This window comes from Leptonychotes weddellii, chromosome 7 (genome assembly GCF_054177405.1).
Source record: "Leptonychotes weddellii isolate Sample4059 chromosome 7, ASM5417740v2, whole genome shotgun sequence".
NCBI lineage: Eukaryota > Metazoa > Chordata > Mammalia > Carnivora > Phocidae > Leptonychotes > Leptonychotes weddellii.
Genome location: NC_138375.1, coordinates 79,838,152 through 79,862,643, shown reverse-complemented (window position 1 = coordinate 79,862,643; position 24,492 = coordinate 79,838,152). Strand labels below are relative to the sequence as shown.

Below are 24,492 nucleotides of genomic sequence, written 5' to 3'. Positions count from 1 at the left end.
ATCGAATGGTAAATACACATTTCCAATTTAAAAATATTCTGTTAGTATCACTTAATGATTATTATAAATTCTCTTATTCTGGGGGGAGAAGGAGATAAAGCATCAGGAGCAATTTTAATTTAAAAGAGATGTATCCTATGCCAAAAAATAAGTATTCCATGAAAGCTTTGAAGTAGTACAGCTTGCAATTTTAGTTTATTAGAACTACAGTCTGGCATTACAGTGTATACGTATTTGATGATCTAGAAATATTTTTTAAACAATCCTGAGAAAGTGAGCTTTCTATTACATCAAAGGAATAATGGCTCCTTTTCCTTGAAATTGGCCTTTTATGCTGAATTCAGGTTGGGTTAATAAAACTTTCAGTCATTTATGAAAGAAAAATATGGATATTCACTTTGTCTTAGTAACACATAGGTAATGGTATAGTCTCTGGACACCACAGGTATTAAAGGAAGTTTCCTAATAGACTAAAATGTAATACCTTTTTTTATCTTGCTTTTTAATAAAGAGTATTTAATGTACTATTTGAACATGGCAAAGCTACTCACCGGTACCATATGTTGTTGAAATGGCTGATGGATATCCTCCCATCCCCTGTCCTGGTAAAGTAGGAGTTGCTACGGAAACCACTGGGGTAGCCAATGACTGAGCAGACTGGGAGTTATTTATCCTTTGATTCTTTTAAAGTAAATAAAGAGACATTATTGAAAAAAATTTTTAAAGTTAAAAATATTAGATTTCAGTATTAGTTTTGCATATAAAGAAATAACTTGGTACAAATCTCATGAAATTAATCATTTAACATGTGTCTCTATGAACTCTGCCAACCCTATCATTTACAATCCTTCAAGAGACCAGTTGTTGCCATAGTAACCCATTACATCAGTATCTCCTAGGCAACTGAACTAGTAACAAGTACCATAAGCTTTATTATGGGTAAAAACAGACTATGTTGAAAACTGATGAAATATGTATACTGTACTCCATTGTTTCAGTTTTTATTCAAATGCAAATTAAAAAAAATTAAAATCAACCATGGTGGTTTTTATGCTCGGTTCTATATACAGCAGAGCAGATGGGCAGAATTTCATGCTACACTCTGACCAGCAGGTGGTGCTCTGACCACTTTTTTCAGATTCTTCTAAACTTCCCTCAGAACTAGATGGCAAAGCAGCTAACATGTATATTTAACTCCTTACAGCAAGAAGATTAAAGATTCACATAAAGATCATGAGACTTTTAATTCTTAGAAAAATAAGTATCTCAGTGGTTTAAATAACTAAGGAAATTATTTTTGTTAGAATTTTACTATAAATTAAGTCCTAAAATAAATTGAAAACATGGTCTTCACTTTACAAAGGCTGAGACAGAAAAATAAATAACCTGACATTCTTTTCACCTATGTGTGATACTTGAAATTAATGGCATTTAAATATGATTCATTTGGACACACTATGGTAACTTCTGAAATCCTCCCATTTTCTTAGAGCCACTCCACCTAAAAGTCACCTTGGGTTTCTCCTTGCATGTGCCATTTAAGGAAGTACTCTTACTACTTACCAAAAGCAGGTCGACATCCTCAGACTGAGAGCATGGGGAAGGAGTTTTATTAATTAGTGTCTGTAAATATTTATAATTGGGCAAAATCTTTTCAACAAAAGGCAAAGCATCTTCTGATAGACACAACAGTTTAAACAATTTTAAAACCCAGACTCTACAGATAACTCCCTACAAAGACATTCTTTGTTTCCCTTAATGAGCTGTTTGTCTCCAGACAATCTATCCAGTTTTCTGCACAGGTCAGTGTCTCAACCTTCATTATTTCAGCACCATGTTTTTGGAAAAAAAAAAAAAAAAGATTGTACTTTGAAACCCCACTTGCTGGAGGAGGGGGAGCGCTGCACCTGGCTGCTGGTGAGAGGCTCTACAACCACTCAGAGGATCCCTGGGAGAGCATCAGTTTTAAGGAACTTGGGATAAATCTGCTGATAGAGACAGCCTGCCATGCATGGCCCACACCACTTGGCTATGGCCCTGTGGGAGGTTTTATTTATTAGACCCAGTCTTTTCTGAAGGGAACGTTGCATATTATGTGATTTTTTTTTTTGGTTGATATTCAAAATTAATCTGTACTGTGCCATAATAAACTAATCAGCTTGCAGGACTGTTTTACCCTGAAGCTTGCCACAGAGCACAGAAAGAAAAAAAAGAAATGTGTTTGCAGAATGATCTAAATTTGTCTACTGAATCTTGGTTTTAAATGTTCTCGCTCTTAAGCAAAGCTAATTTGGAGAACATTGATGTAAGTCTCTTTGTTGTTGAATTTGGTCCCATAGTTATTATCTTCATCTTAGCCTGCAGACCCAGGAGAAAGAAAAATGATAGAGTCCAGGGATATTATTTATACTTCTTAATTAATTAATTATTTATTTTTTCTTACAGTGCCAACTTTTTTTTTTTTTTGGTGTAAAATATAACCTTTGTTCTCAGAATGCCTAGGATTTTAAAACAATTTGCTTTTGAGAGGTAGTTATTTGCATGAAGCACATATATGGAAAGATGAATTGAGGCAATGCACAGGCATGCGATATATTAATCATTGCAGTACACCTAAGAAAAGAGTGGTCAATTAACAGGAGAACGTTCATTTAGAAATCATGGAAAAGATTTTTCATTGTCAGCACCTTGAGGACATAGTAGTTCAATATTATAAAAATCTGTTAAGAAATTCCCTATTCTGTGAGTTTGATTCTACCATTGGTCAAACTGTATGTACCATAAGCAGAGTAATAAGTAATGATTTTTTTCTAATTATAAATTGGAGACTTTAAAAAAAGGAAATGCTTTTTTTGCCCCAGAACACCAGTTTTATAGGGGAGTTTATTGGATGTTGTTGGTTTTTTTTTGTTTGTTTGTTTGTTTTACATGGAAAAGGGAAATGTGAACCAGTTACCAGAAATAATGGCTAAATACAAACGGGGCTCCAGCAATAGCATTGATAAGTTAATTTTCTGGGAGCACCTAAGTAATTCAAAATGTTAGAAAGATACAAAAACAGCAAAACATATACAAAACATTATCAACATTTATTTAAAATGTAGTTTCACATTACCACTGATGGCATCGTATTCTTGCTGCCTGGTGGAATAAGAACTCGGAGATCTGGTTTACGGTTATTCATCCCTAAATTCATGGGGGGAGGAGATTTTGCTTGCATATTCTTGTTCAAGTTACCAGGTGAGACCAGCAGACCTGGTGAGTTTCGGGGATTGCCATATCCGTTCCCTGTTAACACAAAACAATGAAAGCATTCAGGAATAAATCTAGACTCAAGTATGTTTCTAGAGAATACACTATAAGAGATTAAAAATAAAAGCTTAACTGGGTAAGACATACAACAAAGTCTGTAGGATGACTAACAGCCTCCATGTGAAGAGTAACCCGGTCGGTAAGTTTTTAAATATTCTCTGAAGGAAGACGAAAAATGTTTTAATGAGAAGAGCTAATATATACCACCTTGCTCAGAAGTCAACATATACTTTTTTTCTATGAAAAAAATTCAGGAAGAAAGACCGTTGTTCAGGGTCTAAGAAAGGCACAGAATCGGTCCTGTACTTTAATTGACTAGCTTGGCAGAGGTCTGGCTGGCATGACTCACTCTTTCAGTTCACTGGTTTGGGTTTTCTTTTGTGTGTGTGTGTGTCCTCAAGTGAAGAAAGGGCATACCAGTAAGACTACAATTTCTAGGACATGCAGGAGGAGTATCCTCTTGCACAGTTTGCTGTTGAGTTCCCCTTTCCTTGGAGTGATTTCTCCGTATGGTTTTCTTATGTCTGGTTTGCCCTCCTCCCAAGTTCCGTGTATGACCCTGAAGCCTTGCTCTCCTGCTCACACAGAATTTCAGAAAGCAGGACTCCTTCTTAGGAGCTGAACTGAAGGCATGATGCCTCCACGGACATACTGATTCACCAAGGCACAAGAATAGTCATCTAATATGGACACTGAAAGGGTTTCCGTGGATATCTGATGTTCAACCCCCTACTTACAGAACCTGATATCTGAAGGATGCCATTTCTCATAATTCAAAATACACTGCTCCATGACAGGAAGAGCTATGGAGGGAGTTGATGCAACCTTAGCTGAGGCAGAACGTCACCTGCTGGCTTTTTCCACTGCCTCTCATTGGAGAGGAATAGAGACCCACTACCCAATTTGACAATCCTTGCTGGAAAACTAGACAGTTGTTTTCTGAAGCTCTCTAAAGGAGACAGTCAAACCTCACTGTTACGGTCGGTCATCATTATCATTATCCTAAAACACAAGTGTCTATTACCCTAGGACGAATGATACTGTGTGCTACCCTGTGGGGAGGCAAGGATGTGGCCCCAGTCCTCAAAGACCCTGCAATTCCTTTGTGGTAATCCGATACGCACATGTGTGAAATGTCCAAACGGGAACAAGGCAGCCTAGGGAGAGGTGCCCACAGAGAGATGCCACCCAGATTAAGTGTTATTGAGTTCCTAGGAGGGAAGAGATTATCCAATTAAGATTCATGTAAGAGGCAGGAATTGATGTGGGCCTTGGAAAAAGAGAAGAGATAGTAAGAAACGCTGGGCTTGTGACTGGCCTCAGGGAAAAGGGCTGAGATAGGAACTGACAGAGCACGGTCAGGGACACTGTGAGCAAACTGGCTAGAAGGGAACTCATGAAAAGAAAGGAGTGTCGAAGACCTCGGAAGGACATGGAAATCTTGACTTCCAGGCTGACACATCTTGAATTTAAATGGTGGAAATGCAGACCCATGAGGGTCACAGAGCAGAGGCAGAACACAGGCCTCTAAGTGGACAGAGAGATATCCTGGCATTGGGATATCCTCTAATTTGGAAGGTCTGGGAGGATGAAGCAGTCTGGAAACTATGGTGATGGCCTGAGTTAGAGACAAGGAGGGAGTGGGAAGGCCGAGCACAGGTATATTTCAGGAAATATTTATGGAAACATCTTTTGAATTAAAATACATTTGAGGCAAACTGTGTGGAGCACATTTGTTCTTCATATCCCATTCATTTACCTGTCTCATTTTCTGCATGAATAAACAGGCTGAATATATAACAAATAACTACAAGATTAAATCTGTCAATTGGGTCATCCGTAAAATTCTCCAAGTTACTGGGGGAAAAATAAAAATAAACGAATCCTCCCCCCCCACCCCCGACCAAAACATGTGTCAAGGACACAGTAGTTTCTTAGGAAATGTTGGTTGAATTTGAATATAAATTACTCTTCTATAATAAAACTTCATTGAAAGTAGCTAAATTCTCTACAGCTGGCTAAATATGTCAAAAGCCAAAATTTTCTTTTCCAGTTAATTTGGACAGTTTTTGGTGGCAAAAGTTATTATATGAAACAAATACATTTACCTAGTATCATTAGGAAATATACAAAGAATATGTTTACTTACAAAAATGCTTGATAAAATAGAGTTTATATTTAATGTGTCTTAACTGAATCATTCTTGTGAATATGTTAAAGGCTCTAGTTTTAATTAATAGATTCTCCTGGATAAAAAGAGACTGAGAAAACCAAGACAAAATTTGCCCTATACTTTTCTGTCAGCTGAAGTTCAGTCTGATACACTCAATACATATGTCACTTATCTCTTAAGCCTGCGTGAGATCTGGTTTAAATAAACAATTAAATGGAAAATTAGGTGGGTAATTTCCAAAGAAGGGGGGAAAAAGTCAGTTAAGCAGTGCAATGAAGCTTGAATAGATCAGAAGAAACTAAAACCCTGGCTTGGTAGATGCCAATACTGGTTTGCATGGAGGAGTTTTTTGCTAAAAGGAAGTAAAACCGCTTTGTAAAATGTGTTGTCCTGTGATATGACAAGCACTGGGCCAGTGTGTGAAAATGGAAATGCTTCACGGATGCTCGGAGAAAAGTGTTTTTTTGAAAATTAAAAAAAATTTTTTCTACAGTAAACTCAGAAATTCCAACAAAAGCCTACATCTTTCTGCCCACATTTTATGATTTAGGGCAGCAGGAAAAAAAAAAAACAGTAAACATACATTATAGTTTTTCATCCAATAAATGCCTCAAAACTAAAAAAAAAATGGATTTGAAAAGCATTCTATTTTTCTCTTGGAATATTTCCTGTTATTTGGAAATTATGCCATTTTAGAAGATTAGTCACATATTTTAAGGTGTTTACATACTGAATATAAAATATTTTGAACCACGATGACACTTCTTAAATTCATATTTTTAGAGCATAAGGTTATTTTTAAGAACAAATAAATTCTGCCTTTTACCGGTGAATTTCTGCTGTTTTTAGCATATTGTGCCAGCTAGCATTTTGGAGCCGTATAATAACCATTTCTGTTTCCAGCCACCAAGTTGTTATTCTTTTGGCATAATATAGATTCAGGAATGCAAGACTGTGGATCCTAAACCAGCGATATAGAAACCTATCATTTGAAAATCAATGATGAATACATGCGTGTGGTTTACTGCTAAGAAGAGCCTGCATTTAAACTGGCTTGGAAACCGCGGGCCTCCTCCTCACTCCAAATGCTGTGGCCTGCGCGAGGCTGTTGTCCTACCTTAAGATAAATTCACCGAAGAGGGCGCCTGGGTGGCTCAGTTGGTTAAGATAAATTCACCGAAGAGAATGGTCTCATTCAAAGTCAGGGGTCAGGGAAGTGGGAAATGCTACCTCTCAATAACCTTCTAATATACATATTCAACCTTCCTTCTTCATGCTGTGTTTTGAAGCTACCCTCCGCCTGGACAATGATCAATTCAGATGTGACTTTATGCAGATGTCACAGTCCTCTGACCACTTAAAAGCACAAAAATTAGAAAGCATGAGTGAATGGATTTCCTGATTATAGATTATAAGAAAATGAAGAACAGACTGACTTCAGAGTCAGTTCGTTTTATAGTTTGATTTGATTAAAAATATTGTTTCACATAAAATAAAACAATTTAAGCATTCACAGTATAATTTGTATGAAGGATAACAGAATCGACCTCGACTGGTTATGGGTTTCTAAACATTCATATTAAAACTAGTGTAAATATACAAAACTTGAAATGTGGTGTTAGGAGAAAAAAATTTTTTTTCTCTCCAGTTAACTTGAAAACACTTGCTGCTTTTTTTTTTTTTTATTGACTCCTATTTTAAGAAGTTGTAAATTCAAAGAACATATTCCTGGCTTAAGATGTTGTGAGGACATTTCGCCTTGTTTCACAGAGCTCAACTGAGCATGTAGCTCTCTTTGAGCCCAAAGTTCTAAAACTTTCTCTTACTTGGATGTTTAGACGTGAATCTCTACATTTTTCCCCTCAGGACCTTCAATTATAAATACAAGCATACAAAACTAATACGCACAAAACAGATACTAGGCTTTATGAACCAAGACTAATTTTTTCACTGGCAAATTTTTTTCTTTAGTCTCCCGAATTTGTCATCTTTGACTGTTCAGCTTCCTCCTCCAGCTCCCTATGCACAATCACATACCAAATCTTGTTTTCTTCAGAAATGCCTCTCTCCATCCCCACTGCCACTATCCTAGGTAAGGCTTTCATCGCCATTTGACTAGGTCTTTTATCAGGGTCCTTGGTCTCCAGCTGAAGGGTTCTTCACCAGACCAGACCTTAAGACAGGCTTCACAAAGGTTGTGAGCTCCTTAAAGCTGTATGCAAACTTTTGTGCACATGTGTGATAATAAATCTAATGTACAGTCTCAAGATTTTCCCTAAAAATCTTTCTCAAGTGCTGCTTCTGTTATGTTACTTTTTCAGACCATACTTAACACTCGGGGTCAGTGCCCTGGTTGGCTCTCAGAACTGCGCATAGTCTGGCCCCCTCTATTTCACCTAATTTCCAATGTCCACAGCCAAGCTCACAGTCCTCTGGATATGCCTGAGTCTTTGCTCTAGCAGAGTTTGCTCTCTTCTTTTTTTAAAAGATTTTACTTATTCATTTGAGAGAGAAAGAGCATGAGTGGAGGCGGGGGGAAAGGGGCAGAGGGAGAGGGAGAAGCAGACTCCCCGCTGAGCAGGGAGCCTGATATGGGACTCCATCCCAGGACTCTGGGATCATGACCTGAGCCGAAGGCAGATGCTTAACCGACTGAGCCACCCAGGTGCCCTGCTCTCTTGTTTAATTCAAATTCATTTTTAAGAATCAGCTAACACCCCAACTCTTTCATGAGAGTTCAGACAACCTTTCAGACAACAGCCCACCTTGAACACATTCCCTTCTATCCTGCTGCAATTAAGTCAGTGATACACACAGAGGATTAGCTCTTTAAGTGTTTCAGATGCCTGCAAAACTGATATACAGACTATGCTGGAAAAATTAGGAATTATTCAGGAATGGCACTAAAAGTTAAGTTACCAAGGGAATGTGAGATGAGAACTGAAAATGTAATATGTAACTTGCTAATTTCAAATATCGAGGGTCTCTCCTCTATGTGCTACTTGAGAACATTTCTTATTTTAGATAATGATTACACACTGATGACCAAGTACACCATTGAGACAAACTGCTCATCAACCATATAATATTAAAGTCAGGAAATCACGCAACTGCCCAACTACTAAATTTGTTTATAGAGAGTTAATTGAAGCTTCTTTTTCACTTGTTGCACCTGTTAATCATTTCACAGCACATTACCTTAGCTAACTGCAAGTGGTAGAATCAAATAAAGTAGAAATTTTCCCTGATGAAAAAGAAAACTCTGAGGTACTGGATCTTTTCTTCTATACTGACGAGTGCTTACACTTACTGCCACAGGTTGTCTCTATAAATCTCAACAATAATTTACTCTTACAGAACTTTCCACCAAAAGATGGGCTGCATGATATCCCAGGAAAAAGAACGGTGGAAGGGTGATAAGTAAGAATGAACAGGATTTTACTAAGTGGTCCAGAGAGAGACTTCCCGGAGACAGGGAATGCATGAAAGATCTCAGAGTCACGACTGTACTGGAGAAGGATGAGCATTCCCATGAGAATGGAACACCAGTGGTTTTAGAGTATGCAGTTTTCAGAAGCTGGAAAATTAAGTTGGACTAACACAAAACTCTCAGATCATGTTAACTTTATACCCTGAACTTTTAGTCAACTTCATACTAGAGAGAATAAGCAAAGTTATAGTTTGTGAGTGGTAAGTGACATCCTTAACTCTGCTTTAGGAAAAGAGTGTCAGTGGAAGGGGTAGATTAGAGGTTAGACTGCCATAGAGAAGCTTGTTAGGACGCATCTGCCATAGAACACCTGAGAAAGGAGGCAGCCGAGACAGGAAGATCTACAAGGCAGAAGGGAGTCAAGGACAAAGGAGGATAAAGTAGATAAATCCAGGTTCTGGTCTTGAGGTCTCCATTAGAGTTCCTCCAACCATACTGAGCCTTAGTTTTCTTAGCCCTAAGCCATGATTTCATTAGTTTGAGAGAAGCATAAAAGTAATCTGAATCAGAGACTCTCACATACTTGTTTGAGACAGCCATCCCCAACATGACCACGCAATCATATTAACAATATCAAACACTTTATAGAGTACTATTTATCAAAAGTATCAACAACATCTAGCATACACATTGAGGACCTCGAACAGTACCAGGCACTTAGTAACCGCTATATAACTGTTTGCTATTATATATGGATATAAAACACCTTGAATCCTTGCAATGACATCCTTGTCAGGTACTAATAGGATCCCTGTGTTACATAATAAGAAAGCTTAACAACAGAGAGGTCCAGCATCTTGCCCAATGTCAAACAGCTCTCAACTGGTGGAGCCATGATATGAACCCAGTTAGTGTGTCCAGAGTCTATGCTCTGAAGGATAGCAGTGCCCTGCTCCCTGCGAATCCTTCACACTCTGGGATTTTGAAAACAGTTCTGTGTCAAATCTCATTCTAAAATTACAAGAACGTGAAGGAAGAGAGGAAGCGAGTGAAGTGTGAGACCAAAGGACGTGAGACCCAAAGGGCTTTCCTGAGCCAGAGGTGATGCGGGAGCTTCAGGAACACAGTCAGCCTGGCCGTCGTAAATGGCTTTTCTGGTTGAGAAAATGCTGAACTTATACAAAGAGGCACAGAATGGTGATGTTCTAAACTGTATTTCTGGTCTCCTGGATAGATAAATATTTATAAATAGGAAATATTGGGTTTAGCAACACTAAATGCCAGAGCAACTGTTTAACTTTCAGTGTGCTATTTCAAGTGGATGATTAAATATGCTCTTAAAGGTAGCTTTTGTAATATTTTAGTCAATAATCTCCCCTGTAACGGAGGGTAAAGATGTTTACCTACCTATTGTCAATTTAAGAGACCAGCTTCCATCAGAACCACTTAACACGACAGTGAAATGCTCAGTATTTTATAGTATCTGCTATTAGTTGTTACCTGGAAAATAATTTCTAATACGTAGGTGTATAAAAATGACTTTGTTTCATAATTTGTTAATGGTATCTTATTTTTTGGAATTTGGGGCAAACTGCCACAGGAAAGCATTCAGTTGAACCTCTGATATATTCATTTCCTGCTTTTACTTCAGCAAAAGGTTTTACCAACCTAGGTTTTTTTTTCTTTCATTAGAACAATTTGAAAACATTTATAGCATACCGTCTTGTTAAACTAGAGATGTCACATACATAATAATGCCCACTACCATTAATTTTATATCTGAGTTAGTTAAGTTAGTTTCCAGTATCAGGACATGGTTTTGTATCTCAAACATAATTCTTTTCACAGTCATTTGAAATTACTTTAAAACTGTATACAGTAAACTTGCTCATACAACCCACTACTCTACTGGAAGTAGTAGAGTAAAATAGTTTTTAGTAGAAAATAGTTAACTTAAAATAGTTTTCAGTAGAAAAATATTATGAACTTCTAGAATTCAGTCTTATATTCACTGTGCCCGGAATGCCTGAAACCTTGTTAAAAGTGCTAGAAACTGTTATTTAGCTATTGTGAATCACACTTTTTTTTTTTTTTTTTTTTTTGGAGGGAAAAGGAGATCTTTTTCATGGGATGGCTCTAAGGCAAAAGGCAACCACAAAACATGCGGAGGTCAGAAATCTGGGAATGATGAAAATTTTAATATGCCTACTGTGGACTAGAGGCAAAGCAGATTTTCTGATTCTTATCCTGGTAAAGACTCCTGATTATAGATTCTTAAACATAAAATCAAGTCTCCACTCTATCTGAGGGTTTCTTAGGGAAATAATATAATAATGTATAATGTTAGACTATGAAGAAACTCCTGTGAAACCTCAGTGTCTTTTGTGGTGTATTCTTAGAAAAATACCCCAAGAATACACAAAAGCCAAGACTATTCTTGGCTGTACCAGTTAGAGGGCAGTAGACATTCTAAAAAGAGCTTGCCTCTTCTGCTTGACCATGTCACCCTGATGCTGAATCAGACCTTCATGTACTTCATATCTACCCCACTTGTCCTTGATATTTCTTGGACCTGTTTTGTTTAGTATCTTTTGTGAAATTAACAGTCTATCTGCCAACTAGATACTGAACATTGAACATTCAGCGCATACAATAGGCTCTGGATTGTGAGGCAGAAGTAAAGAAATTTTACTTATTACTGAGTTGTTTTTCCAAAGATTGAGAGTCCATGTCACAAAACAGGCTTGTTTTGGCAAACCAGTCTCTCATTTGTCCCAACAGTCATGTGGGTCAGGCATTATCATCCCAATTTTTGACAGATAAGGAAACTGAGGTTCAGGGAGCTTCTGTGACTTGTCAGTAAGTGGGACAGTTTTGATTTGGATCCAAAACACAAGCTGCTTCTATTACTTTATTACAAAAGCCAGATGTTTCAAATTTAGAATGCATCCTTGTACTTCTCTGAATAAAAGCTCCATTTACAAATAAGGAAGAATTTGACAACCTGATGTTTTCAATGCACAAAGGCACTCAAAATATCATTCTACTTGGAGTACTGATTTACTGAAGGGATAGTTTTTAATTGCACCATAAAAATGATACTGAACCTTGCTATCTTAAAAAAAAATTCCACTTAACAATGAATGATAGATTTATGACTCACTTAATTGTTCACTTCTTGAGATTTTGGGGCTGTCTCTTTGCTAAAAATGAGGGGGTGTCTTCATTATTGACACAATCGCTCATTCTTTCAGTCATTTTTATAAACAAAAATATTGAGACAGTACAAATTAGAGAGAACGTGATGGAAGAGAAAGAATAATTACTTGTGGTTTTAACATTTACACAACTGCTGCAAACACATCAGAAGATGGTAATGTTCAAAGTGAAATGTGTTGCACTGCACTGCATTGCACTCCTGTTCTGCCTCGGGTTTATTAATAGATCCTATTAATCCCCAGCCTTGAGGGTAGGGGCCGCAGCACACATCTCTGTGAAGCCTACTTCACAGAGGTGCTCTCCTCGCTTACTGCACATTTAATAAATATTACTAGGAGTGCATTGAATTAAGCTTCATTTTTTGCTTAGGAAATCAAGAATATAGATAATTGTAATACTGACAATGCTGACATTTATTAACAAGCACTTACTCTGGTGAAGAAACTGTGCAACGTGCTGCCTTGTACCATTACCTCATTTAATTTTCACAACAATCCTATAAAATGGGAATTCAAAGACTTTCCAAGGGCAATAATGTCATCCCTAAAATAACTTATATGTTATGTATTTTCACTGGTTATTTATTTGTTTTTCCTGAATATCTGCCTCCGGAGTATTTCTCCAAATTACTGCTTGTGCAAAAATTTTGCGCTGTGATTTTCTAGATATTTCTGAGTTGCTTAGTATTAAACTAAAGGTTCATTTTTCATGATTGTCATGTAAATTAATGTATCATGTTTATGTAAATTGACCACAGATTTAGATTTGCTATTATTACTACATTAATTACAACCTATATTAATATAGCAGGCTGTTCTCCCCCCCCCACACTACAAATAGAGCATAATCAGTTCTTTACCATAACTGGAGGTTGTAGATGGAGGGTAAGGTCAAGAAATTGTGAAAGGGGGGGCACAGTGTTTAGTAAAACAGTTAACAAGTAAATATTAAATTCAGTTAAAGTGATTAAAATAGAACAATAATAAGTAAACCCAGTGAATACTAAAGCATCCTGTGGGCACATCCACAGATTATAAATTGAAATTGTTTATCCAGGTTTTGGTACAATATAGCTTCCTTTAGTTTAAGATAAGCTAAAGGAATATATTTGATTTACTCTTTTAAATACGAGACTTTATCATGACTATAGTACTCTTTGAATTGAAATTTGAGTGAACACACCGTGTAAGTCCAACTGTAAAATTTAAGTGATTGGCAAAACTTTGTCTAAAAACAGCAAATTATACTCTTGGCCAACAGCCTTGAAGCCCCAAAAAGTCCCTGATAGGTAAAAAGTTGATTTCCAAAAGAGGGGCTTTTTTAACCACATCCCTTCTTCAGCATCTACTGTCTATTGATGCACAATTTCCTATCAGTAATGATTTTGAAAAGACCTTTTATTTCTGTATTATCCCCAAATAAAATCTTATGGTGATGCCAGAAACAAGGAGAAGAGAAACAAATTGTGTATGAGGAAAAAGAACTGCTAAGAGAAAAAAAAAAAACGCTGAGTAAAAATAATATTTTAGGAGGAAATATTAAACCGCTTGTATTAATATTAAAAATGACCAATGTTTTATCAGTCACACTCTCAAGTCAATGGGATATGAGCAAAGAGACAAATTTTCACATTGTTTTACTGAATATAATAGGAAGATGGGGATAAAAAAGATACAAATTGTGAGGTCAGAAATATACAAAGGGCTCTAAAATCTGCTAGAACATTCTTGAGGAGGCTGTTAATTTAAAGAAATAAGACAGAGGATCATAGGGGAAGGGAGGGAAAAATGAAACAAGACCAAACCAGAGAGGGAGACAAACCATAAGAGACTCTTAACCTCAGGAAACAAACTGAGGGTTGCTGGAGTGGAGGAGGGTGGGAGGGATGGGGTGGTTGGGTGATGGACACTGGGGAGGGTATGTGCTATGGTGAGCACTGTGAACTGTGTAAGGTGAATCACAGACCTATACCCCTGAAGCAAATAATACATTATATGTTAATAAAAAAAGAATTAAATTAAACTAAAGGGGTCAAAAGCAGATTTTACGATATCCTGACCTAGCCTGTAATATTCTTCATTTATCCTCTCTTTGACCTGCCTCTCCCACAGTTAAAACATCGGCCCCAGGAAATGGCATCAAGGTATTTACAATTTTCCAGGTCTTGTGTATGGGAAGTGGACACTGATTTTTTTTTTTTTTTTGCAACTGCTAAGTATCATATGTTGTAGATCATTCAATTAAGAGGGCTAAGTATTTTTTTTCCTTTAATAAATCTAGATAATAACCTTGGTTTGGGTTAAAAATATCACTGTTACTTAATTTCATAGATAATAATAAAGCAATGCTGATGGATCTCTATTCATGTTTTGGGTGAACTCCCAAGGTAAAACTGCAAATGAATTCAGAATTTTTATTTAGAATAATTCAAACTAACAGAATAATACTTTCAAAACAAGAATCTGACTATTAATTTAGATTTTTTTTCACATGCTGCTTAAGAGTATTTAAAAAAGCAATATAAAGTTGTATTTTATACTAATAAAAATAGTTTTCTTGTCTGAGAGCAACTAAATCGTATCCATCTCTCTTTCTCGAATGTTAACATTGTCTGAATCTGTATATTGTTCGGTAACAAAAATGTAAACTTGTTAAAGCCAATCCTTTTAGACTGAATTTTTAACTACTTTCCTGATACTTCAAATCAGTGAGTAAGAACTGCAGAGAAGTCTTTTTGGCTGATAAGAAAGTCAGCCAAGAAACTTTTGATAAGTATCCTCAATAACAAATACTTGCAAAACAATGGTACTGATACAGAATAATTAAACACTGTATGACCTTTTCCTCTTCTCAGTTCTATTTTATAATATGCTAAATTTTTTTTCAGTACTCAATGAGTTATAAAAAAGTCATGTAAGTGAAGTTCTATGATTATAAAATCATAAAATGTTTCGTGTAAAGATATCTGTGTGTTATCCCCAACGTTGAGTACTGAGTTCAAAGGTTCAAGTCACAGCCTCAGGTCGTGCTAGATGGAGTCCTTTCAGAGCCTGGAAGCTAGGGCTCCTTCCTTACTCACCCCTCAGTGATTTATCCACAGCAGTACTCTGCCACCATCAAGTCTCCATGTATTTAGCTGATATAAATTAAGCATTCCAGAAGTGACAATGCTTGACAACCAAACGCATAAAATAGTAAACAATTAACAATCAAAATAAGGAAACAGCTGTTAGTTTCTTTTTTATAAAATTATATCTAATTTACAATAAATGCCAATTAAAATTATTAGCCAATATACATAAATCTCCTTTCCCTTATTGTCAAATAGCTACGTAGACTGTAAAATTCTCTTAAATTTTCAAAGCGATTCCTGAAGGGTTTTCCTTTCTTTCTCTCTCTATCCTTCCCTTTCTCTCTCTCTCTTTTGTCTCAATCATGAATTCTTGAGCATACTGGTACTTCGTACTCAATAAAAAGCAACTATGCTATCAAAGTGAAAACAAAGGGTACTAATAGGTTAGTGAAAAATCCAACACAAGGCATAGCTCAGAGACTGGATGGGAAAGATGCTGTATTTCATTATCAAGTTGAGCTGAAAAAGAGAATGCTTACCTTTTATTTCTATTAAATCTAATGATTACAAAAATTCACCTGAACTTAATCTTCAATCAACAATAACCACGAAGATTAGCACGTTAAAAGCTTTAATTACACAGCTATGACAAAATGTAATTTAAAAGCAGGGACTTTTGATTTTGGCTGTTGAGAGGAAAGGACTAAGCATTGGATGAATAACTGTGAACTGAAACCTAGAAATGTCACCACTACTAATGTATTATAATGATTTGCTGTATACTTCCCTTATACCAAGAGTACAACCCCATCCTGTTACTTCTTTATTACCATTTGCCTTCATCTTTGAAATTGCTTCAATTTAAGTGATAAGAGCTTTATTATTTTAAGAGGTGATTTGTGATGGTCTGAGGTATCAACCCACATTTCATTTACTGCTGTGTATCAGTTCTTCAGGATTTCTATTAAGTATGTTAGAAAAGTTAGTAAAACTTTATTGGCCAATGGTGTTCAGTCATTTAATCAAATAATTCACTATTCTTTTTTTTTTTAAAGATTTTATTTATTTATTTATTTGAGAGAGAGAGAATGAGAGAGAGCAAGCACATGAGAGGGGGGAGGGTCAGAGGGAGAAGCAGACTCCCCGCCGAGCAGGGAGCCCGATGTGGGACTCGATCCAGGGACTCCAGGATCATTACCTGAGCCGAAGGCAGTCGCTTAACCAACTGAGCCACCCAGGCGCCCATAATTCACTATTCTTTGTATAAGTATCAGAAGAATGTATTATTTTTGTGAATTACAGATCGAGAGTTTATTTTTTCATACTAAAAATTACATTATTTCTTTGAAGTATTCTTTCTTTTTTCATAACAACATTATTAAAAATTTATGACTAGCAGATTAATTTTTCCTTTATTCAGCTAACAAACATTAGCTGAGTATCTGCCATGTACTATCTTTTATGTCTTGAGCTGGGAATACAACCTGAGTAAGAAAGACACAGTTTGCCCCTGGAAGGCTGAGTGCCCAGGGGAAAGATGTGTGCCCAGACACTACAATTACAATGCAATGAGGTAAGTGATGTGGGCGCAGGCTTCCATGCGAGGAAAAAGAAGAGATGCATAATTCCTTCCAGAAGAAAGGATTTCCTGAATGGCTGTACTGAATTCTGAGGAATGACAAGGAGTGCTCAGGAGCAAGAAGAAGCTGAGGGAAAGGAACTAGGAATGCACACATAAAGGCAAGCGGTCTCAACAGTTTGTAAAGCAGCATCACAAGGAAGTGGTTAAGAGCATGGGTTCTGGAGACAGACTGCCTGGGTTCCACCTTGGGCATTTATTTAACCTCTCTCTGGCCCAGTCTCCCCATCTATAAAAAGGGCAGAGTAGGCATATCTACTTTAAAGAACCATCATGAGAATAAATGAGTTACTTTTGGTAAAGCACATAGTAAGGGCAACTTAAATGTTTGCTATTATTCGAGTGCAGGGTTCTTGCTGGCAGTGTCAGAAAGGAAGGTTTAAGACTGCAGAGGGGGGCTGGGCTAAAGATTAGAGGCTCCTGGTTAATTCTAAAAGAGATGCGAAGCCATGTCTGGATTTTGGGCACATGAAGGATGACCTACAATTAGTTTAAGGAAAGGCTAATTAGTCATGGGGAAAGTGGAGGGGGTATGCAATGTAAAGCAGGGAGACAAATTCGGGGGCTCTGGAAACAGTCCTGGAGTTTTGCTAGGAGCCTGAACCAGGGCACTGGGACAGGAATGGAGAAAGAAGTAGATTTAGGAAATACCTTGGAGGCAGAACTGGTAAGACTTGATGATTCACTGGATGATGGGATGAAGGAGAGGTATATATAGTTCAGGGGCTGGATGGGTAAGTTGTTATACTTTATCATCGAGCTGAGCTGAACAAGAGAATGCTTATCTCTTTGGTCACTTGGTATTTATAAGCACATGCTAATTGTTAAATTTACTTCCTTTCTGCATGGTGCTATCCCCTCCCCCCCTTTTTTTTTACAAGTTGAGAGGATCTGATTTTGAAAAAAATACAAAGACTGAAAAGTATTTAAGTATGTGCACTTGGCCTCAGAGTTTCTAGCTTTATCAGAGACCTTGAATTTCAATGACAATATTCAAAATTTGGAAGATATCTTTTGGCCATTTTGCCTTAGTCTTCTTTTCTGAAAATGCAGAGACATTCTGGCTGGCCTTGTTTCCCCTGGTGTTATGTGACTCTCTGACATCAGCATAGATATATTTCGCTTTGACACATGATACCAGCGGGTTTGAGATAGAAGGGCAAGACGGCTGAGCCTGTAGCAGGACATGACAGAAAAGCTGGACTCTACTAAATGGCATCTGCAACAGGTGTTCTGTGGAGCCCGAGTCAGGAAGGGCTTCTTCCTCTCTTTTTAAAAAGCGGGGAGGTAGGGGCGCCTGGGTGGCTCAGTTGGTTAGGCGACTGCCTTCGGCTCAGGTCATGATCCTGGAGTCCCTGGATCGAGTCCCACATCGGGCTCCCTGCTCGGCGGGGGGTCTGCTTCTCCCTCTGACCCTCCCCCATCTCGTGCTCTCTCTCTCTGTCTCATTCTCTTTCTCAAATAAATAAATAAAATCTTAAAAAAAAAATAAAAAATAAAAAGCGGGGAGGTAACTCACAAATATATAGAAAATGGGAGAGTTATACGCTCATGGCTACGAGATACATTCACCCGGATAGAATGTTTATCATCATCAGGGTGGAACAACTGAGTGTCTTTCTTTTTGTTTCCTTCTATTTTTGAAGTAGAAGATTCTCACATCTGTGGTAGAGGTCTTGATGTAGGAAGATAAATTTGCTATGCCCATAAGATTTTTTTTTAGCTTCATGATGCTATGTGGCTTTTACACTTACAAGACGGAGTGTCGTCTCTGTCCCTGGAGGGCCATTAAACCTAGCCGGCTGTCAGAGAATTGACAATGACAGCATAACTGAACAACCAAACACTTATTTTCAAGAGAGAATCCCAAAACATTCTAGCTATTAAGCAGAACCAAGAGTCTATTTCCATTAGGACTGAGTAACTCATCTCCCCCCATATGTTTTTTACTACATCTAATAACTTTTTCCCACCACTGTTGGCTGTTCCTATAAAAGCACTGAGATACTGGATAAAATATCGTAACATCTAAACCATTTTTTAAAGTTATCTTTTCCTGGGTCTTTGTGACAACCCAGTTCTTAGTCCCTACCATTCTCTCTAACCAAGACTTGAATCCAAGCAACACTGGTCTGGCTTTGATCTGGTTTTGTAATTTTGAGGCTGCAAGCCTCAAAGTATGTTTTGAGGGAAAAAAATGAGCACTTCGTTTCAATGCCCAGAAAAATAGTATATTGAGTTTACTCATTAATTTGACTCTACCTAATTTTTAAAAGGCAGATAAAATAGGAAGCTAGTACCATTTATTCTGTTTAATTCACTGTGTAGTCCTAATACTTTTTCTTCATTACTCACTGAATTAGTGAAGAGCCAGTATCAGAAGGAGAAACATTACCCCAAATGGATATATTTATAAAAATGTTTTTGTATGCTGATTTTCTTTATCTTCTTTCTTATAATTAGCAGGCTATTATATTTGACCTTGGCAAAATATTTTAATTAGGTTGTCCATGGATATTTCAATAAGCTTGAATTTTTTTTTGACATTTCAAACATAACCTTGTATCATTCATGCCTGTCTGCTACTATTTTAAATGTATTTCATGTTCCAGCTGCAGGAATTACCATGGTTACTTGTTATGCCAATAGTGAAGTGTGGTTTGCATTAAAAACTACTGTGCTGTCTTACCTCTGCACTGAAAATGACATCAATATCTCAATAATCACAATAATATGAATTAATATGGAACCCTGGAGAAGTGTGACTATAAGATGATTGGACATAGTGGAAGAAGTTCTTAAGAGCTAAAATATATTTAAATGGCTTTTTGGGGGTACACTATGTTCATATTCTCTAAGAGCTCGTTTTAATGCCAAAATTGGCTTTATTTTATTAACAATATTGTTGAATGGTTATAATCTTACTCCCTCCTTTTTATTTATTTATTTATTAATTTTAAAAAAATCTTTTGAAGATTTTTTTAGAATTTATTCATTTGAGAGAGAGAGAGAGCAAGTGAACAAGAGCAAGTGAGAGCAAGAACAGGGGGAGGGTCAGCGGGAGAGGGAGAAGCAGACTCCCCACTGAGCAAGGCCCCCAATGCGGGGTTCAATGCGGGGCTCGATCCCAGAATCCGAGAATCATGACCTGCGCTGAAGGCAGACGCTTAACCGACTGAGCCACCCAGGCGCCCCTCCATGCCTCCTTTTTACTTATTTATTTATTATTTTCCTATTTATTTATTTGTTTTTAATTTAAATTCAATTAATTAACACATAATGTATTATTCGTTTCAGAGGTATGCTCCCTCCTTTTAAAAATGTATTTTCCTTTAGAAACGTACAGGACTTTGGTACTTCTTTGGGTGGAGAGAGAGTTCCATTTAATGTGAAATGATTACCAGAGAATTCAATTGGCAAGTCTTGCCAAAGGTACTTTTGTGTCCAGAGATGGTATCTAGGATTAAATTGGTTTGATCAGAGCCCTCACTTCTGATTACGTGGACTAGCTGAAGTTTGATTAAGAAAAGTTCTAGTAACAGTCTTCCATCCACTTCTGCTTCATAAAAATGCTTGAGAAGTTCTGGGGGCCATTTTCCCATGCATCTCACAGATCTCCCTACACTGTTCAACGGACTTACTCCCGACACATCGCCCAGTAAAGGAACCCTGAACAATGATACACGCTGTGGCCCAGAAGTCTCCACTCACCTGCACTGGTGCCTGCACCGGATGTGAGGTCTCCACCCATCAGACCACCTGTGGATTAAAGAGAAAGATAAGATGGAGGGAAGGCTACAGGTCCACGGAACAACACACTTTACCTTTAGCAGCCACAGTATTTTGGCTCTCCCAAGGTCCTAAATTTGTAAAATACTACCTAAGTTGGAAGGCTGACATTTGTTTTATTATGACATGCTGAGCTCAAACTTTAAACCTACATTCAATCACTGACATTTTGCAGAATCTTTCTTTCTAAGAAAGGTTACATTTAAAAAATCCAGTGTTTAAATGGTCTCTGAATTTTCATTTTGGATGTTTTATAGAAAGTGAAAAAAAAAAGGACTAAGGTTTGCTGTATGTTCAAATAACCATACATTTGATGTTTAATTCTTTGTAAATATATTTTATATAATTAATTTTGTAAAATGCTAATTGTCCAGAACTTTGGTCATTTCATGAATCTACCCACAGTGAATGACCTCATTTACTACCTGAATTTTTCTTACTGACACAATAAAGTAGGTTTCATTGGCTACAAATTTAGAAAGGTATGCTTATTCACTGCTGACTTAAATTTGGCAATGTTAAAATATGACAGCTGGGATGTTTCAATAAGATACTGAGTATATTAATTACTGTTAGCTTTTAAGGAATAAGATTTAGCCAAAAGAACAGAATATTAGCTGGATTCTTTTCTTTCTTTCTTTGTTTTGGAGAGGAAGGTGGGGGGCAGAGGGAGAAGGAGAGAGACAGTCTCAAGCAGGCTCCACACCCAGCATGGGGCCCGACGTGGCACTCTATCTCACAACCCTGAGATTGTGACCTGAGCTGAAATCAAGAGTCAGGTGCTTAACTAACTGAGCCACCCAGGTGCTCCTCAGCTGGATTATTTTCTAACTGATCCTAAGTGACAGTCTATAATTATTAGTTTGTTCTGGTTTTGGAATTTGAAGAAAATATTCATTATATTTTAAGAAATGTTTGTTATTTCCAATCAAATAATATTTTGGAAATAAAGTATGAAATTAAAAAAAATAAGCAAGCATGAATTTATCAAACAGGGAATTCAACTGCGTTTGAGTATGATCTGAAAAGAATAACATATGGTTATTGAAAATTCTTATGAAAAATTTCAATCATATTCAAAAGTAGAGAGAATGGCATAATGAAGTCCTTTATACACATCTCTCAGACTCAAGATTTATTATTTGGTTGATTTTGATTATATTTTCTATATAAAGTTTCTGTACTAAATAGTAATACATGTTTAAATTATAAGGCAGATATTGAAGTATTCTCAAGGAAAAATTCTTCCATGAATAAACTGCTTTTAACACAGTTATGTGTGCTTAAGACATATTAAAAATTTCCTATGGAGTGCTTTTTTAAAAAATAAAATGTAATATATAATGGTTTGCTATATGCAATTTAGAAATACAATTATTTTTGGTGATTCTTTTGGAGATATAAAGGAATTATTTGGTTATATTCAGTATACATTTACTTAGTTCCAACTGGGAAGCTGGCAAACCAGGAGGAATTTCTTCCCTTCAAGATTCTTTAAATCCAGTGGGGAAATAGACACATATTCAATAAAGCACATCATATTGTATTTTGCTTGATCTGAGTATGAAGAATGGTTGAACTTTTCCTGAGCAATAATTTCTTTTCTCTGGGACACCGTGAATTGCACAACCATAGGGATTTCTTAGAAATGTTGAGACAAGTTTGTGGCAGGTATATATGTTCTTATGATGTACTCTTAATTTCATTTCTGACTAAGTTCTGTTTTTATTTCACACTTCTTAAGTTACACTATTTCATCATATTTCTTTTCTGCTTTAAGTCCTTTGTGGTATAAGTTTCTGTATAAACAAATAAAAAACGCCCAGAATAATAAATAGCTAGATAGCACAAATGCTATCAGAGGACACAGGGAAAGATTTCACGGAAGAGGTGATGTTTGGCTAAGAGGAAGAAGGAAAATGGCATTTTAGGCGGGAGGAGAGCAGAAGCAAAAGAATGGAGACAGGATGTTTGACTTTCTGTTTGAGAAAGTATATGGTTAAAATATAGCCACATGAGAGATTGGTGATAGTCTGAATAGATAAATAGCAGATTATGAAAGATTTCAAAAGACAGGCTGACGAGGTTGAAGACCTAAAAGGGGGTGGATATTAAACAATGAGGGAACATAACAAATGGAAAACTGGAAAAGTCTACAGCTTGATGATAAAATACCCTTTTGGCCAACAGCGGCTCCTTCAAATGATTTCTAACACTGCATCTGTATGAGGACATACCTGTGTTACCTGCACTTGGAGGTCGATGTGTCACACCAGGAGACATACTGTTTCTCTGCAGAGAAGGGTGGGCCAGCGGCAAAAGGTTGGGGTTTCCCAGTGAGCTGACGGGGTTGCTGTATACCAAACTGTTGTGGCTGGACACCGGGATGGAGACTGGCATCTCAAAGTTGGGAGGGGGAACAGCCTGTAGGAGCAGAAAAAAAAAATATGGGTAAAAGGAAAGAAGAGAAACAGAAGCCCTCAAGTACAGATAAGACTTTACTTTTCCAAGAAAAGTTTCAAATTCCAAGCCGCTTGGTGTCTAGAAGACCATTAAGAAGAGCTCTCAAGATGTTCAGATCATAAATTGATTTCTTTAATGTGCTTAGAACTCTTTGCAACTATTAGAAAACGTTTCACTTTTGTTTAAAACAAAGCCCCATTTCATTAGACTCCATTGTCTTTGAATTCCATTCTATTAAGTAATAATTGTTCATTTGTGATGTCTGAATCTGGTACCAGAAATGGCTGCAAGATCAAAGGTGCATGATTGTGATGACTTCACAGAGAAAAAGGAGGATTAAAATGCAAACCAGAGTCTTCGGTTTAATTGCTTATTGAAGCATATTTATGCAGAAGTTTAATGATATAAAATCATCTCCAAGCATGTGAGTAGCACATATACCTTAATTATTATTTTTAAACGTCTGTCTTTTGAGATTAACTCTAAAGATAATAGACATTTTAAGAGACAGAATTCAACAGAGCATGTATCATTCAATAGTTCATTTTTTAAAATGATAGTTCAGAATATATGTTACACTTTATATTTTGGGGATGCACGGACACTGACAAATGGCAAGACCTCTAACTCAAAGGAGAAAGCTGGCAAATATCGAGTGAAATGAAGTCGTGTGTATATCTAATTAGAGTAATCAGGTCCCAATTATTGATATTTTGGTATTATTTTAACAATTTAAGCAAAATCATGCTTATTTCTCTGCTTGCACTAACTAAATAATCATACCTAAGACTTCCACCTTTTTAAAAAATGTTCAGCATAAATGAAAGTACTGCTTGAATATATTACCAGAGGACTCATGGTGTCAGAGCATACTGCATTCTTACTATAAAATGGGTACGTGTGTGTTTGTGTGTGTGTGTGTGTGTGTAACTATCTAATATATCTATTGGAGACAGGGTTTATATAGAACATTCCTTCAGGATTCTCAGATAAGTCACTGTGTAAGTTTAAATGCCTATGTGCCTGTGACTCAAAGGTTTTTATTTTTATTTATATTTTTATCGTTTTTCCCAGTAATCTTAACATCATCTTTCCTTTCCTGGTTGATTGGCTGGCCTGCATCAGATGTCATGCTCTGCAAAAGCTGTTTATCCTGGTGGTGAGTTCAATACTACTCTCTGTTTAGGCTTGTGCTCTCTTATTCTTTATTTTTCCTGTTTTCTTTTCTTCCATGATCTGGACATGTTGATATTGACAGAAGCAAATGTTTCATAACTCTTTTACATGTCTTTTACAGGGAAATGAAAATGTTGAAGTGCTTTATTAAAACAGTCATTCTTTATTAAGACTTTATCTATTTTAAGCAGAGTAACAAACAATAATTTTGGATAAAC

General features: G+C 36.8%; 1 protein-coding gene across 16 annotated transcripts in view; it reads right to left on the bottom strand.

Annotated features, from left to right (window-relative positions):
- The window catches only part of MEF2C (myocyte enhancer factor 2C), a 172,534-nt gene that overhangs the window by 10,287 nt on the left and 137,755 nt on the right, over nucleotides 1–24,492 (bottom strand). For 11 of the 16 annotated variants that reach the window (XM_081826592.1, XM_081826596.1, XM_006744818.3 and 8 more), the window contains 5 exons: nucleotides 22,873–23,059; nucleotides 20,558–20,605; nucleotides 3,116–3,288; nucleotides 1,564–1,587; nucleotides 552–681 (listed from right to left, as the gene is read on the bottom strand). In XM_081826592.1, coding sequence (XP_081682718.1) covers nucleotides 552–681; nucleotides 1,564–1,587; nucleotides 3,116–3,288; nucleotides 20,558–20,605; nucleotides 22,873–23,059 — 562 coding nt within the window. The remainder of the gene's footprint in view (nucleotides 1–551; nucleotides 682–1,563; nucleotides 1,588–3,115; nucleotides 3,289–20,557; nucleotides 20,606–22,872; nucleotides 23,060–24,492) is intronic. The other 5 variants (XM_081826600.1, XM_031040779.2, XM_031040784.2 and 2 more) reach the window with 1 other exon arrangement.